The 18,128-nt window shown below is 44.5% G+C and overlaps 1 protein-coding gene across 2 annotated transcripts in view; it reads right to left on the bottom strand.

Annotated features, from left to right (window-relative positions):
* The window catches only part of ITPKA (inositol-trisphosphate 3-kinase A), a 40,467-nt gene extending 24,261 nt beyond the window's left edge, over positions 1-16,206 (bottom strand). Inside the window, exons 1-2 of one of the 2 annotated variants that reach the window (XM_048305974.1) lie at positions 15,501-16,206; positions 15,093-15,143 (exon numbers count right to left, since the gene is read on the bottom strand). In XM_048305974.1, coding sequence (XP_048161931.1) covers positions 15,093-15,143; positions 15,501-16,004 — 555 coding nt within the window. In that variant the 5' untranslated portion in view covers positions 16,005-16,206. The remainder of the gene's footprint in view (positions 1-15,092; positions 15,144-15,500) is intronic. The other variant, XM_048305975.1, reaches the window with a different exon arrangement.
* Between the last annotated feature and the right edge of the window lie 1,922 nt (positions 16,207-18,128).

Here is an 18,128-nt window from a genome sequence, read left to right on the forward strand (position 1 = left end):
CCATGGGTGAGGGCCACAGCTGCTCAACCAGCGTTTGGCAGGTGTATCCTCTGACTGCAGGGTTTCCATTTCCTGTTTGTGCTGCACTCATGATGGGCTGGGCTAAACCTTCAGAGTCATGAGAAACACTTAATGCAATAAGCAGAAACAACACTGCAAGTCAGAAGCCTCAGGTTCCTGTGTTTTCTCCCCTGTGGTGCCTCACCAGGCAGTGAGATGTATATGTAATTTGGCTTTGCTACCCTTTAGGATACTTGGTAAGCTTGCTGGTGTTCATTACGTCTGGACTAAAGGCAGAAGGGAAGAGAAATGGATGGTCAGTATCGGACTCAATTACCAGGAGCACAAAATCCCATGTCCCACTCCATAGCTGGATTCTACTTGTACACTCCAGGAGCCGGTCCCTGCCAAATCAGAGGAAAATGAACTACAAAGAAGCAAAAGCCTTGCTTGCCTTCCTTGATGCAAACAGCATCAAGAGCCACAGTCTGCTAACTATTCTGCAGGAATCTATGTCAGCATTTTGTTTCTGGTTATTACCAAATATAAGAAATATCTACAACCTCTACATTATTCCTGGGGCAAAAGACAAAATAATAAAGTAATTAGATGGCTTCAAAGCTGCACTGTCACAAGGGTTTCCTTCATTCACCTCACAGATATGTTGTAAAATCCGACACTGTTGACTAAAAGACAGATTTCACTTCAATAAGAATAAATGTTACCTGTCCTAAGGGATACTAAACTGTCCACCTTCCATAGCAGGTATTAAACATGGCCATTATTCCTCTTTTCACAGCTTCTGGTCTGCTCTGAAAGACACGTTCTCTAACAGGATGGAGCTCTGCCACCTGTCCGTACGGAGCACAGGAAAGCTGAACCAACGGCATTCTGCCCCTACCAGGGTTCTGCCAAAACATCAGTCTTGCTGGAAACTGAAATGTTATTATCCAAGAAGTAAATGGAAAGTTCCTCACTACGAAAGTTGACTCAGAGCCCCAGCATTCAAGATTTATTCAGGCTGTCCATCACCCAGAACAGATATGTGGTAAATCAAATAACACTTTAGCAGATGGTGTGGCAGAAGGAAAGAAAGCTTTCTTAACCTCCAAAACAACTGCAGTTTAAATCTTCAGAAAGTCTAGCAATTTGACAATTCTCTGCCCGTCCTCCACATCTCATGGGTCACTGATTGACATCTCCAGTCATGAGAAGAGGACATCTAGAAAGACAACACTCTTTACATGATAAAATAAACCAAATATCCTATCAGGTAGGACACAGAATTATCAATTCCAAAGAGGATGAATATTTGGGAATACTTAAAACCCAAACAGATCCACATTTCTCTGTGCACAGACCAATAAATAGTTTAGCCTAAAACATAACTGCAACTTGTTAAGGCGCGAATGTGTCATTTGTGAACTGTGCATGACCTCAAATCCAAATGTATTGCCAAGTGCCAATCCATTTACATCAGGTGTGGTTTCTGCAGAACATCAAGTGAGACTGTGTTCTGGCAAGAAGCCAGGAAATAACTTCAAGAAGCTAATCTCCCTAGAATGAACTTGGGAAGGAAGCTGAGCATGTGCTTCATCTTATTTGCAATGGTAGTGCAGTCTGTTACCTGGAGACACAGCTCTGCCCAGCAGTTCAGGGCTCGGCTTACCACCACTTTAACGTCCCAGTGACTCAGTGACCACAGCAGAATCTCCAGTCTGAACAGACAAAGAGAAATAAAGAAAATTTTAATGCTTATCCCTTTTTACACTTTCCTATTTGCCAGAAACCACTACCATCCAACAGGAATTGCAAAATTGTTTTCTACTAACTGGTCAAAGACCCCTCTCTTCATATCCCTGGCAGTTTGAGTTAGTGGACACATTGAAAGCCTACCCTGCTTTCAATACATCCTCGTATAAGGGCCCCAGGAGCTGCATCCCACACAGCTTTGAGATTCTGCCTGAAAGAAATGTAACAGCAGAAGACTACTACATGGTAATTCAGTTTTTCTATAGAAAAGGATAGGAAGAACAAGGACAGAATTAAGGTTGCTGTAAGTACCTATTGGTTACCTGAGATGATTGTGCTCCATTTTAGTCACTCTTCCAAGAAAGTTTGGACATACTGAGGGAAAATTCAGGGACAAATAACAAATATATTGCTGAGGTAAAAATAACTGTTTATCCTGAGAGCATGGCAACTGTCTTCTAACACACAACTAGGTTTCATAATTATAAGAGCAGTCGATTGTTCTGCATGAACACTGGGAAGGACAAGAACAAATGGCTTTTATTTGCAACAAACCCAAAATATTCAGGCAAGGTTTAAGAAAAGGGCTTTCTGAGGTATCAATGAGTTTTAAAACAAGCTTGACAAATGAGTGTAAAATCATGGTCTAACTCAGTCACAGGAGAGACCTGCCAGCAAGACAGAAGTGGGCTGCTCCCAGTGTCAGTGAGCTGCAATACTTTTAAAGGAGTCCTTGTCATAAGCACCAAGATGGTTCATCATCAATGGTCTTATGACACTTACGTGCTGCAGGACTGTGAAGAAAGTTACATGAACCCTTTTTGCTCTGTATTTCCATTTCCTAAAAATATTAAAACATTCAATTAGAAAATTAAGTTCCTCATACCAATACTTGTCTGCAAATCAGGGTTTCTAAAATTATTGTACACATGCAGGTATATATCTACATATATAGAGAGAGGTTACTGACAGGTATTGATTTTAAAAATGTTTTTACATAACTTTTCTTTCCTACCATGATAATTTAGCTTCTAACATCCTAAACTGTCAGCCACTCGCTGAAGATCTGAGCAAATTTCACTGCTTCAGTATGGAATCTAGGTCCAGATATGTGCCCTTTCTCTGCTCCAGTTCCCACAACTGCAGGTTGTAACAACTCTACTTCAGAACACTGCTGAATAATTTAAGTAATTAGTGCTTGTAAACTAAATTAGAGGCACTCAAATAAGACAGTCAAGCAGTAATACAGTGTTAAGTGAAACAGATTATTAGAGTCTAAAAATATGTCATGTAAAAAACAGACTGGACATAAACTGGTAGCAGTTTGCCATCTGTTCTTCTATCTATCACAAGACAAAGTCCAGTAGTCCACCTCTCCTTCCTTGTCTCCTCTGAACTGCCTCTTCCATTATCCTCTAAAGAAGCATAAGGAGTTACTGCTTCACCTGTGGTGCACTGCACTGTTCAAACAGGGCCCACCCCTTGCAAAGGAATGCAAGTGTCAACATGCGACAGGCACTGTTACTGAGCGGGGTGTGGTATTTACCTAGGGGAAAGCCACATCCTTCAACCACTTTAGTACCCCCGAGCTTCAACCTGGTAACCATGAAATTATTCCAAACCACTCTGTTGAAAGGATTTTGAAACAAATAAACAAAAAAATAACAACCCCAACCAAACAAAAACCCACACTCCTATTAATGGAATGATGAAGAAACCTGTACTTCTATGGAAATGAGTACCCTTCACCTTATCCCACTGGAGTGAGAGGCTTACAAGGTAGTTGTTTGTTTTTGAAGCAAACCTAAGATTAGAGAAACTCGTCCTTCCCCAAGGCAGCCCTAAGAACTATGTAAGGAATCCAGAGAAAAGATGACTTATCCCTTGAGCAAAACTACAGGCTCAAAAAAGACTTTCTGTTAACAGAGCAACATAAGAGAGGCGAGTTGAATTCCTCCTCTGTATCAGTAGCAGGTAGTCCCAGAGACAAAGGATTATTTAAGATTTTAATTTCCATAATGTAGCCTTAAGAAAGGGAACCAAATTCAGACCTTACATAAGCATGAGTGACTCAACTAAAGACTGAAACTGAAACAAGGCATCTGTCTTCCTGAAGAGCTGTGGGTGTTTGAACAATAGTGTATGTGTTTTATGGAGCATGTTTCCTCTGCCCTGAAGGTAAACGTGTGCTCTCCATCAGGATACTGGAGATTCCACCTCTGTAGAAGCACAAACCTCAATTGCCAATTATTAAGATGCAAACCCACCTAAAAATAAAGTAAAATGAACACGGTGTAGTTTATAAAGACAATTTATCTACCAAAATTTTTCTCTCATAGTAAAAGAGATAAAAAACCCCCATAAAACTTCAAAGAACTTCATACTGTTGGCTCCTAGCAACAGAACTGCAAGCCACACTCCCATATCTTGCACAACCACCTACACCAGCCTCCTGAAATATGGAGCAGGCAGCAGCTTCCGTGCCAGATTGGACATAGGTAGCAAAACCAAGAGCGACCAATATCCATTTACCAGGGCTCAACAAAGAGAAGACAGACATTGAAATGTCATTTGCAGATGGGTGATGACCTATGCAGGACACAGGGGAATAGGCCATGTAGAGAAGCTACTTCACAAGCCAAGACTGATTTTGCTGCCCATCTACTCTTTTTCTTGAAGAATGCAATGTAAAAAGAATATTGGTGACTTGGCTACATTCATCCTATAGTCCCAGACAGGACTGTTGTCTATAAAATCAGAGGACTGAAAAAGCCAACTAGGATCAAGACACAGAACTACAGCAATGGAAGAGGACATATTTCTACAGATGACACAGAAAATCCCAATGTATAAACAGGGACAGAAGAAAGATAATTAGTTATCTGTCACTCCAGTTTTAATATTGGAATGAGAAACCATACTCAAGATATCAGCCAGTCCTACACTGGAAAAAGACTTGGAGACTGTTGGCATAGTGATTAATAAGCACTGGACTGTTAGAGAGCTCAGGACTTGCTCCCTTTCTTGGTGTCTTTGCTGAAGGCACATAATTCTCTTTGGTCTTGCTAAAAATTTTTGGTAAACAACTCATGAAACTGTTATAGGGGCCTGATTAGTGCCCAAATCCAGGCAGACCATTAGGCCAGAAAGAACTCTAGAGGCTTACTTCTTCCTAACATATAAAATATGGCTTCATGATTTCTAATACTGACTGTCTTTGGTAGTCCTGCTGGCAGCATGAGCAAGGTAAAGGCAAAAGCACCTGAAAGTCAGGAGTCTCTATTTTAAAATCCTTCCATAGATTTTTCAACAGAATGGCAAGATCTGTCCTGAAATGAGTACCTCAGGATTTAATTGCTTACTCCTTCTGGGTTGGTACAAAGAAGGCAAACAGGGTCCTTCTTTAAATTCCACAGAGCAAGACAATACAAACTGTATCAAATCATCAGCTCAAAATTCTGATACTCAGGATTCTGCACTATTAAAAGTGAGAGCTGAAGCGTAGGAAGGTTTCTTAGTTTCTTCAGATTACATTTTCCTCTAAACAAAGCTGACCCTTTGTGAGGTCAGCAATGCTGTTCCTACAGAACATACACGGGTGGCAAAGGAGGGAGCCCACACCAAGCAGAGCTTATCATGATTAGAATATTCAGGTCAAGTGCACTTAGCCAACAACCCACTCAAACCCTGCACAAGATAACAGCTGATCTGCATGCAAAAACACTGTTCACACAGATTTTTATCCTTTCTGCTGCATCACGTAAGCATACAACGATGGAGAAGAGTACAAAGGCCATACAGGCTTGCTCCAGCCCTGCCTCTTTCAGAAGATCAGGGTCTCAAAACCCAGATTTCCTGCAAAACCACCAAAGCACCAGAATTCTTTATATGTTTCATTCTCTGGTGATTTGCTCTAAGTTACCCACCTCAAAAAAGATCTAAAACTGTTTGGTTTGCTTCAGATTGAACAACTCTAACAAAACTTGAGCTGTTCCCAAGGCTAGAAAAAGATTCATATTGACCCCACAACAAAATTTCTAATGAATCCTCTCAAAAGCTTTTTAACCTTGAGTTTTGAGGAAGGAACCCGAAATCTAGGAAGAGGAGAGTTTTCAAAGGAGGAGTAAGCAATGGGAAGAGCAGAAGTCAACCTGACAAAGTCTAGCAAATTGTAAGAACCTCAAATTAATTTGCAGTAGAATCTTGTTAGGATTTAATTACCTTCTGTGGAGACTGCTGGATACAGCACACACAAGGGATCAGTGTAGCTCAGCTGTGAGGGATGTGTTCAGCCATACACAGGAGGTAAGCTCGAGGAGGCTCAGCTGTGAACCAGGTTTTCCCCATACCAGAGGGCACCTGTCACAGGGCCTGCAGAGCCTGTCCAAGTGCAGCCTTCCTGTGAGTGCCCTCTCTAGCACGGGCACACTACCCAGGTCAGGCAGTGCCACCTTGCTCCACAGCAAGCACTTTGGGAACAGAGGGAGGATGAAACATCGCTGCCAGATGTCAGTGCCTTCCGCCCTGGAACACGTTCAGATCCAAAATTACATTTGTGATGGATCTTTAATAATGTCTTAAATGCAAAACTGAGTACTCAAAAGTTAGGAATTTTCAGAATTGAAGTTTTTGGTATAAACTTAAAGGCAACCATTACTGCAGTAATAGACTGTTTTCCAAATTTTAGTGAATTTGTTTTCACAACCTGTTAAGTGAAGTGTTTTAGTCATATCTTACAGGGAAAAATACTGAAGGAAAGATAGGTTAATATGAAAAGTACCCACTAATTTTGAAAGCTTAATCTAAGGTGTCGATTTTTGCTTTTCCTAATACCCAGTGTTATACAATACTATAGAACAGTGTTGTAGAACAGCTCCCATTAACTTTGGTTGCATGTACAAATGTTCCGTGTTTCTGCTAGTAAGGCTCACTTTCAAGTCAGTCAAAAGGAAAATGAGAAAAATACGATTATTTTCTATGGTGAAAGTCTGCATAAATAACTTGCCTAGGCTCTTCCCAGGCAAAGAGGGACTGTGAAACTGTGAAAGGCAGCAGTTCTCCACATCAGCATTCAGCAGCATTAAATTGGGAAGCCAGTCTTCCCCTTCCTGTGATCTGCTGCAGAGCTATCTATGAATAAACAGAGGTTCTGCAATACATATCATCAGTCACTGTGGAACTGTAACTTGTCCTTTGAATTGATTGGAAATATAAAACAGTTGAAAGTCATTAATTCTGTGCATCAAGTGCTATGCCTGCTTGTAATGAAAGACAGCAGAACATTAACATACCCACACTGCAGGCACGCGAGTTCTTTCATTACATATACTTTCAGTGTTTGACTGATGATTTCTTAACACAGTTGTCACATGTTCTCCTGCTTTTTTGAGAATGTATTTTCCTTGATTTTTAAAGCAATAGTCTGCTTGCCCATTAAGTTTTGCTCTTCCCTCTAGTCCTTCCTCTTGCATTTCCAGTAGCCTTCCCAACCACTCCCAGCCACTCCCCTTCTGTCTGCCTGTACATAACCTGTACCTATCACAATCCTCTTACTTCCCTCCTCTCCAAAGTTTTGCCCTTGAGTAGCCTGCATTAGAAGCTTGCAGCTACCCTTTGCAATGTGTGTACCCATAAGACTGGTCATCTGAAAGCACCAGACAGTACCACCACCTGTGCCACATGCTCAGAGGATCTTTGAAGATTTTCAGCAGAGTGGTGATTTCAGAGCATCTGAAGAGGTTCCAGTAGTGGAAGGTGCTGACACATGGCAACGATGCTCCCTCTGTTTCCAAAGTGTGTGCTGCAGAGTGAGCCAGCACTGGCTGGTGCTGGTGAGAAATGCCTTCTTGTATGGCAAAACCCAGTTCACAGCTGCATCGTGCACAGCTGAGCCTCCTCAAGCTCACCTCCTGCGCCTGGAGTGGGATGGCTGCACACATCCCTTCCAGCTGAGCTCCACTGATCCCTTGTGTGCCCACAACACAGACTTTGACTAGCACCAGCACTTCAAAGGTGAGAAGTAGAAGCCTGCATTTGATTCAGCACTCCACCACAGGAAGCAAACAAAGTAGAGCACAGAAAAGATGCGCCGTCTCGAGTGAACATCACTAGAAAGAACCGCTGCAGTGTTCTCAACTGTATGGAGCTGCTTGAAAAGAGCTGAGACACAAAGAAAGCTGTGTTCTCTGTAGCAGCTCAGAGTAGTGAATGCAGCTATAACTAAGAGTGAATCACTTTATGCTGGGATGTGGCAGAGACCAGGAGACAAAATCAGTTATATTGATAATGAATGATGATTTTCTACCATCACTGAAAACAGAGACCTTCTCTTTCTATGCAATGTTCAGTGTAATTTACCAAGAGGCGTTATTCTTATCACATGAAAGTTGTATGAAGTATGTATGAAGCTATATGAAGCAGTTTCTGCTGATACATCCCAAGTGAACTGTGCCATTCCCACTAATTTACACAGTTCAGCAACATCCCAGCTTCCTGTTAATCCTCTGGATGAATCAGACACATTTCAGTACCAACGACAGACATAACATGTTTCTATACATATTCTTTATCACCTGTAACCACACCTCTGTTACAAATGTGGCTCATGTTACAGATGAGGTCAGAAGGCTGAATAAGAATGGCAGACTGAAGTTGAATGTGAGTAAAATAAAGGTGGTATTAATGGGCTGACATAAACAGTTTAAAGTGTTTGCATCACTGCATCACCTTACTTGGATACTTCAGCCTGTGAATATGGAGTGTTCCTGGATTCTGGGTTAATGCCAAGCTCCCATAAAGCAGTGTTTGTGTCATGCTTGCTACAGTCACTCTGGCTTGGAGAGTCTGTCCCAAGCTCTAAATCTGGATCATGTCAAGTCTATGATCACTGCTTCAAATGACTGTCAATTCGTCTTTGGCTAACTTCTTCCCAAGGAATAGAAGATTTGCTAACGAGCAACAATAGCCAGGCCTGATGGGTTCAGGGCAGGTTTCTATAGTATCGGTCTCACACCTCCGTGTTTTGGAATGTAAAAGATTTCATCCCTTGTGAGAAGCTCACCATTCATCAGTACAAAAACCCACTCAAATGCTGCTGGTTATGCGTTATCCCAGAAAGCATTCTCCATTACTGACAGGAATGAATCAGTTAAGCACTGGAAACAATATGCCAAAGTATTTGCTAGTCTGACACTGGATGAGCAGGTAGCCTCTCCCCCTTCCCTATGCTTCTGTTCAGAATGAGTTGATGGAGTGTAACACCTGCTCCCATTCCCCTCCTTTTTTTTGTGATATTTTTCCCCAGGTATGCTATGCTTTGGACAGACAATGCCATCTTACCCAACTTGTGAGCTTTTGAGATGAAGCTCTGCTGGTAGAGAAAAGCACTTAGAAATTCAATTTAAAGCTACACTATGCAAGATCCAAATTAACATGGACTGACAAGCCAATTTTCTCTGCCTCAGCCCCCTTTTGGTGCAAGAACTACGCTGACTGAGAAGGAAGAAGAGAGACAGACCCGACTGCTGCTGTACATAAGATCACTTTTTCCTTCCAAGATGTGTAAGGTTAACATTACTTTTTTTGCCACCACATTTTATAGATAATCACTACAAAATGCCATTTGATGATCCTTAGTTTTTCTCTCAGCCACTGCTAAACAAAACAGCTATTTACCACATAAATACAGTGCATTCTCAGCTTCCAACATTAAATTGCACCACATTGTGAGCAGTTAATCAAACTGATCCACTTTAACACACTCCATTTATAATAAACTTTAGATGTGAGTTGAGGTAATTTTTGAGTATGTTAACTACCGCATTAATTACACGTGGTAATTAAATTAATCAATTAAAAAATATTCACTCTAATCAAACCAGTCTAACAGGGTAACAGTATCAGCACCCAAAAAATATACAGACATGCAAAATTTCCAAACTGTTGCTCCAGCCATTACCCTTATTCCTTTTGAGACTGACATGGGTTTTCACAAATAAATCTGGTGAGTGAATGATAGCTTGAGAAAAATATACTTAGGTATGACCTCTTTAAATATGCATCACCCAGTGATGAGGAGTTGGCTGTTATTTTTTTCCCACCTTTCCAGTTGTAACAAGAATTATAAAAATGCACATACAGAAAAACTTCTACAACACACCCAATACAGCAGGAAATACAAGTCCATAAAGAAAAAGTTATCACAGAGTTCTTTCAATTTTAGACTGTATGCCCAAACAACATGTCCTTTAACATATGAAAAATGAAAACTATCAGAGTGAAATTGATTCAGAAAAGAAGAATCTTGTAATCTCTAAGTCACCATTTCAGATATATCCAGGATTAGAAACTCTTATCTGATAAGACATTTAATTGCCTCTCAACTGATTTGGTAAGAGCTAAGTAATTTCCTTACAGACAAGAATCCACATTACTAATAAACATTCACCATTAGACCTGATACTGCTGATGTTTTGATATACTCCACCATTGCAATGTACAGTGGTGAAGAATTCATCCTCAAACTGAGAGAAGGCTCCCAGTTCAGAGTTTTGTTCCAAGAACTGTGCAGAAGTGGAACATTACTGCTGTTCACCTCAAATATGTTCAGTATACAATAGGAGGATTTCACTATTTGAGACTGTCATTATAAATCTGCATGTTTTTAGAAGCATGAAATGTATTCCATTAAAAGCAGCTGTTTCATGAGCAGCACACTAGTGAAGCTTTGTTTCTACTTGACTGGTATCCCTGCACTCTTTATCAGAGTATCCACAGCTTGTCCCTGTCCTCTATAAACTCATTCCAAAAGCCCTCCAACCTCCCTAACATTTCCACACCTCCTCATAAATTCCTCCCTTTCTCCCCTGTGCCTCAACTAGTGCCTTCCACATTCCCTAACCTCACCAGCCCACAGCATTGTATACTTTCTCCTAATTACCCTCAGGACAGGAGACACTACCTACTGCAGCTCGATGCAGCATGGAAGCACCTATGGACTAGCCAGTACGCACATGCCAATTTTCCAGTCAACACACAAAACAGAAGACAGCTGTTTAGCTCCTCTGGCACCTTCTCCCCCAGAGAAGAAGTAGTATGCACTTATTTTGGTTTCCTCTCTCCCACCCAGTCTGACCTTTGTGAAACTTTAAAGAGCTCTTGAAGAAACTTTGAGATGTCTATGCCATTGCCAAATTTGGCTGAAACCTACTAAAGCTGTTGAAATGGAATTGATAGAGTGATTACATAAGCTTTCTTTCCTTTGTAGAGTAGGCTAAAATCCCATTAACAGTCTTACTTATGTCATCCCGTCATTCCTATTCTTCATTTAAAAATAACAGTTTTATTCTACTGCATTAGCTTATGTAACCCACCCCTGAGCCAAAGTAGTTGAAACTTTCATTCTGTATTTATTAAATTATTTAGTTAGTTAGCTATTAAGTGTGTGTGCCTTTCTACACGCTTGTCCATTTTAAGGTACTTGATGTTATGAAAAATAACATCAAGAAGATCAGTGAAACCAAACCAAATGCACTTCACTAATGAATATCCCCCCGAAGTTACCGGACTGGTATCATTGCAGGCAAGAACTGAACTGCTTTTTCTCTAGCAAACTGTCAGCTGTTCTCATGGTTACAGTTCTAGGAATTTGGAATGACAGGTCACAGTTATGAAAATGAGTAGACTTATTTGGCATCTTTCTATCTAGTAAATAACATTCTCCTATAAAGAGGACGAGAGGCTGCTGTACATTATCAGGGTGTTCATTCTCTGTGAAAATCACTTTTTAAAGCCTCTGTCCCAACAAAGAAGGTGCTAACCAGACTTCGTGTTTCTTAAAACTGCTCATTCACAGAGTGAAGACAAAAATATGTAACTCTTGTACTCTCTCCATTACTATAAACGCACCACTGGTGTTTTCACTGCAAGATTCAGCTGTGTATATACACCTCCCAGATGGCATGAAGCAAGGCTACAGAAGTGCTTCCCATTTAAATGCAAGCGAAGGCAGGAATGTTAGCTTTTGCCATAGGGTAAAATCTATTCTGTCAATCGGCTATTTAAAAAATAACCAGTATTTTTTCTTTTAAGTTAACTGCCAAGATTTACAAAGCTCCAAATAAGGCATTATGCAGTTTCCATTAGCACAGCTTTGCACAACTGGTTTTCACTGAACCCCAAGCTGAACAAACAGGACAGCAGCAGAATAGGCTTCTCTCATACTTCTATCCCTTCATTGTTGGAAGGGGCTTCCTTCAGGAAAGCCAGGACAGCCCAATTTCCAAGCCTCTGCTAATTACTGCAAAATGGCATGAATAACTTATGCAGAGAAACTGGAACACCACCCACTGAGCTTCTCTCAAAGGTGGGCCTGCCCAGATGCAAACGGCACGTGGTCCCAGCGGAGCCAGGCTGGGACTGCGCTGTCACACCGTCAGCCATCGGTCCCAAGGTATTCACTGCCCCCACAGGGGCCCTAACACTCCAGGGACATGCCCACGTACTGTGCTCAAAAAGAAACAAAAATTTAACATTGTCATGAAGTGTCAATCCATCCAACCCAGAATGCTCTGTGAAACACTTAACTGAATCACTCATCCTCTGGGAAAGTTGTTTGCCAGGTGAACTGCCAAGGAGAACTGTCCTCCAAGGAATACAGTCAGAGAGACAGCACACCCAGGCACCATCCTGGGGTTTAAGGCTTGAGAACTCCAGGGCAGCAAGCCCTGAACACAGAGGCTCCTGAGCTTCCCATCTCACACACAGTCCTGCACAGGTAGCTTGAGAGCCCACAATATTTCAGACTCACCTGGGTCTTGATCTCCAGGTCAACAGTAGAGAGGCCTGGGAGGGCCTTCTTCAGCTTAGGTCTCAAGTTCCTGGGTCTCCAGATGGAAACCTTGAAGCTCTGATAACAGGAACATTATCAGAACTTCTACTCCCACAGTTGAAGACCTGGGCAAGTTTCCAAGGTCCCTGGTAGGCACTGGGGAGCCTGGTAGGCTTGACAGCCCAGCAGTTCTCTGAGCACTGGTCTGAGCTTAATCGTAAGGTGCCAGGCTCCAAATTAACTTCTAACATTTCCAGAGAAAAGTCTCAGGGAATTCCCCAACAGAAGAGAAATTTTAAAATGTCAAAATTTCCCATGAATTAGGAAACAGTAACTTTGGCCCACCTCTGATTTCAGTTTCCTTCAGAAAAGTCTCTATCCTTTTTGTTCCATTCTTTGAACAAGCCTTCAACTATTAAAATACACTGAAAACAATAAATATGAACAAAATGTTCCAAATTGCCTCTAAATAAAATCTTCAAAATATAAAACTGTTCCTTAGGTTATCCTAAAATTTGCAGTTATTTTCACTTGCATGTGCCTACCTTGAACCCAAAGCCTTCCATTCTAAACCAAACATTCATCCTGCCTCAAGATTTACAAGCTGAAAGGACACATCCTGTAAAGCTGAACCCCCAGAGTTTCAAAGCATAGACTCCAACTTTGGCATGGTATGAAGTCACTGCTTTGCTAAAGAAACAAGTGTGGACAGCTGAGTGCAGGGGTCACAGCATTGCCCAGTAACAAAAGACATCAATCACAAGAACTGTCCTGGATGCCTCCAGGCATTGGGGAGCAAACAGTGCGGCCACCTGAGATGACAGGCAGAGCACCTGACCACAGGAGAAACAGCAGATTCCTGGGATTTGAGCTCTTGGTGGGTAATGCAGAAAGGAAGGGAGGGATGAACCACATAAGCAGTCACTGAGCAGGTGAGCCCACTTAATTTATTAGGTAGTGCCATGAAATTCTGCTGGTTTGGAGTCCTAGGTACCAGTCCCTGCTCCGGTTTGACAACTTGCCAGAGAAGGGATAATGAGGTAAAGAAAATCAGTCAGAATGCAAGAATGCAAGTTTGCCCCATCTTCCCCTACACTGCAGGTGTGAAAATGTAACTCAGCCTTTTAAAACATCAAGTATTTTACTTGCGTTGAGGGAATACCTACTTTACCAAGGAGGCATTAACCAGTCCTGCACTAAACTTTAGAAAACTGCAAAAACCTTTTCAAAAACTGAGTTATTATAATACTATCAAAGTTCTCAATTTCACACACACCTAAATGAACAGGACAGTCTCTCAGAGTTTAAAACATTTATAATACAGGTATTTTTAGTTTGTCTATAAATCAATGTTAAAGATCTTCTTATTTTAATATTTTATTTTCTTGTAATTAAAAGGTGGCTATAAAGACGTCCTAAAAGAAAGTAGTACCACTCACATCCACTTATGCTGTATTACATACATGCATGTCAGACTACAGGGAAGGATACACTCCCAATCATTTAGGTCTCAATATTGCCCTCAGTACCAATGACTTCAAAGATGCAGAAGCATAATCTTTGAGATAGCACAGCTTCTTATCTGAAGAATCAGTTTTGCTTCAGTCTATATTCACAGTTTAATCAGATGCCATGATGCCACCTCAGAGTTCTCTTACTGCTGAAGTGTCATCACTTAATTCTTGCTCCCCATTAAGCAAACATAATGCAATAGCAGGGATATTGAATAAAATGATCCTATGGCCCTTTATTATCTTTAATTTCTATTCTCCTGCTATTTCCACAAAATTCCATAGCATGTATTTTAGAAAAGAAAGCAAAAAAACCAGTAATTTTTTCCCCTGAAAACCAGATTCTATCTCAGAATCAAAAGTACAAATTAAGTATTATTATTACAGGTTTCTTGATACTCAACATGACGAAGTACAAAACCTTGGAGTTTTTTTCTCTACCAAAATGAGGCCACAAGTTGATGCAAACAAAACCAATATTGTGCACAGCATTTTAGTTCCTGTACCATGTGTCCTCTAAAGCAGCAAACCCACAATTATCATGAGAAAAGTCCAGCTGGAGGTATCACCTACAAGTTGCATTACGTCTTCATTATACATTTTTTATCAAAACATATGTTCTGCTTGAAAACAATTCAGCACCAATGAGTTGGCAGTAGAACAACAATTTAAGCTGCGGTGTCAATGAAGGTGGGAGGGGGAATTCACTAAAGCTACATTTTTCAGGTACAAAAGCCTGAGAAGAACGCTGAATGGAGTCAGGCAAATACACATCAAAGATCACGAAAAAGCAACTAAGTATATGCCTTTCATCCACTTCGTGGATGAAAGCAGCCAAATTACAGAGGGGATTTACTGAGAAGAATGTGCTGCTGCCAGAATGGACAAAAGCATGCATTCTATCCATTCCAAGCTCCTCCCCATCTCCTGTCATGCTCACAGCAAGAAGCGGCTCAAAACTTGACAACCACAGACTCAGGACTGAAAGAGACAAAAAATACCTGCTGGGAAATGCCTGGAAAATTTTTATTTTGAGCATCTGACACAGGAGACTGGAAAAAAGAAAAAACAACCCACTTATGACCAAAAAACATCTCCCCATATTCCTGGGACATCAAGTACAATTCCACAGCAGAAAGAAATAGCGCACACCTGGCCGGGTTTTTGAGGAGCCCACGTGCAGACGCGCTTTTCCAACAGGCGCAGCAGCCTGTGCACCGCAGTGCACTGCTGCCGGCCCAGGACAGGAGTTTCCCGGAGTTTGCGTGGAGTTGGGTCACAGAAACCTCACTCCAAGCAGGAGCAACTAGTGGCCCCTGAGGAGCCCCGTAGGCGCCCAGCTGCCCGGCCAGGCTGGCCCGGGGAGGGGGCAGCGCGTCCCGGGCGAACCGCTCACCCCGCGCCCCTACCTGGCTGGTGTCCTCGCCGTGCTCCAAGTGCACGATGCCCTGGCTCCTACACTCCGTGTCGCTCAGCACATCGTCCTCCGAGTCCTCCAGGAGGGACGAGGAGCCGGTAGAGGAGACCGAGGAGTTGGACAGCCTGCGGGACTGCAGGTGCAGCGAGCTGCCCGTCCTCAGCCCGCCGCCCTCCGGCCGCGCCGGCCGCGCCTGGGGACTGCCCTGCGCCTCCTCGCTCTCCTCGGCGGTGACGGTGAGCCGGGGGATGACGGGCGGCAGAACCCCGTTCGGGGGTCGGCAGCCCCTCTTCGGCCGGTCGGGCAGCTGACGGGCGGCGGCGGCGGCGACGGCGGCGCAGCGAGCCTCGAAGAGGGAGCAGAGCTCCCCCACGGTCAGCCGCTTGGCCCGGCTGAGCTCCGGGCTGCTGTGTAGCCCCGCGCGGGGCTCCATGGCGGGCTCGGCGCCGGGCTCCGGCCGAGCAGCGCTCCAGGACCGGCGGCCGGAGGCGTGCATGGGGGAGCGCCGCGCCGCCGCCGGGGAAACTTCTTTGTGGCTCAGTCAGTCTCCCGCGGCTGCCCGGAGCCCGGCGGAGAGGCGCATCTCCAGCCCGCCCTGCCCGGGCAGCTCTGAGTCACCCGCGGCGACAGCCCGAGGCTGCTACCGTGCCCGCTGACCCGGCGCCAGGGCCATGGGGGCGCGCTGAGCCCGCCCGCCCGCCGCCACCGCCCCGCTCCGCCTCGGCGCTGAGGGGAGGAGCGAATAGAGTCGAGCCGCGCCGCGGGAGCCCCTGCCCGCCCCTTCCCGCTGTCGCCACCACCACCACCCTTTTGGTTTCGCTTTCCCTGCGGCGGCCCCCTGGGAGCGGCCTGGGGGTGTCCCGGTGCGTGCCCGGGTGTGGCGCCGGCGCCCGCGCCCGCCTTACCTCGGCACGCCGCCGCTCCCGCCCGCCGCCCCTCGCCGGGCCGCGGCTCCCCGGGCACGGCGGCTGCGCAGCGCGGCGCGCCCCGGCCGCCCGCGGGCCGGAGGGGCGGCGCGGTCCGCCCAGCCCAGCCCCGGCTGGGACGCGGGGGAGGTGGCGTTTGGCGCTCTCTGGGGATCTCGACCCCCTCAGGGCTGCCCGTGGCGGTTTGGGGGCCGTGTGTGACCCTCCCCTCCGTTCGCGTGACACCGGGGGGCACCTCCAGGCCTCCGGGACTGCCGTCGCGGGACCGCGGCATCCCGGGGTGGCTCGGCGCCCCCCGCGGGGGCGGGGGTGTGACTGGGCTGTCACCAGCCCGCGGGGACCGGGTGGCAGTGTGTGAGTGACCTTGCGGTGCCAGCAGCGTGTTCCCCCGGCCGCGCTGGGCGTCCCCACGCCTCGCTGTAGCATCCCCGGCGGGCTGCGAGAGCGTGTGACAGGGGCTTGGGGCCTCTCGGAAAGCCCGAATTGTCCGTCACACCTACTGAGCAGTCCTTAACCAGGTTGCCTTAAGCCGCCGGTTGCTGCGATACCCCAGCCCCCTCTACGAATGAATTTCAGCGTTTGACACCCCCTGCCTTGGTACTTCTTGCCTGCTTAACTCCCACTCTTTACCTAAAATGCAACCCGTGCTGGGCTGCGGCATGTGTTGTAATTGTAGCTATTAAGACCTTTGGAACAGGAAAGGCGTTCTACCGTAGGATTACATCAGTTGAAATGATTACTAAAATTAATAATTTTGGAACCAAATGCTAAAGTCTTCAGCTGAGTTTTTGCTCATTTATCTCATTGTTTCCTTGTACTCTCCCATCTGCCTCTCACCATCTGCTCTCTCTTGCCTGGTGCTTGGGTTGGGAGCTCCTTGGAGAAGGGGCTGTGGAGCTCCACACACAACACAGTCCCAGCCACGGCTGGGAGTCCTCCCTCCGGTGATGCTATAAATAATTTTTTAACCTGTTTTGTGATTCGGTCAGATTATTTGACTGCAGCTGATTATTTTAGAGCCTGATGTTGCAGGTTACCTTTGAAAAAGCGTGCTCCAAAAGGCACCACACAACGTGCCTTCTCCTGAGGTGGCTGCTGTGCCTCTCACAGGGCCCACAGATTGTGAATGTTCAGGAGCAGACAGGAAGGCAGCTGGGAAACTTAATAAATAATCAGTCACCTTTGGATACTTTTCTGGAATTAGGTGGTGCCTGGACAGGAGTTTGGGCAGTCTGAAATTTCAGCTGAAATGGCCCATTCTTGTGGTGGACGTAGTCTTGTGTAGAAGCAGTTGTGGGAGTTCTCCCGAGGTGGCGGGGAAGGCAGGGCTGACAGCTGCTGCCAAATATGTGAAAACACAACCAGTAAAGTGCAGAGTAAAATGGTTGGCAGTGCAACTTTTCTCCAACAGGCAGAGAGAAAACCAAAGCACCTGTAGGAGGGTATTCCTTCATGGTAGACTGTAATGGATTTAAGTCCTTTCTGAAAGAAGATAGTCAGCACTTTTATTATTAGTTTTTGCAATTAGTTTCAAATTACACGTAGCAGAAAGACAGTCTCAAAACATGAAAATTGATTAGACCTAGTATATACCTAAAGTCATAACTGTTTAATCAAAACCATGACTTTATAATTGATGGTTTAATAAGAATACTCAGTGGTAAATTTATAGATAGAGCAGAAAATGCAGAGGG

The sequence above is a fragment of the Corvus hawaiiensis genome, chromosome 6 (assembly GCF_020740725.1).
Source record: "Corvus hawaiiensis isolate bCorHaw1 chromosome 6, bCorHaw1.pri.cur, whole genome shotgun sequence".
Taxonomy (NCBI): Eukaryota; Metazoa; Chordata; class Aves; order Passeriformes; family Corvidae; genus Corvus; species Corvus hawaiiensis.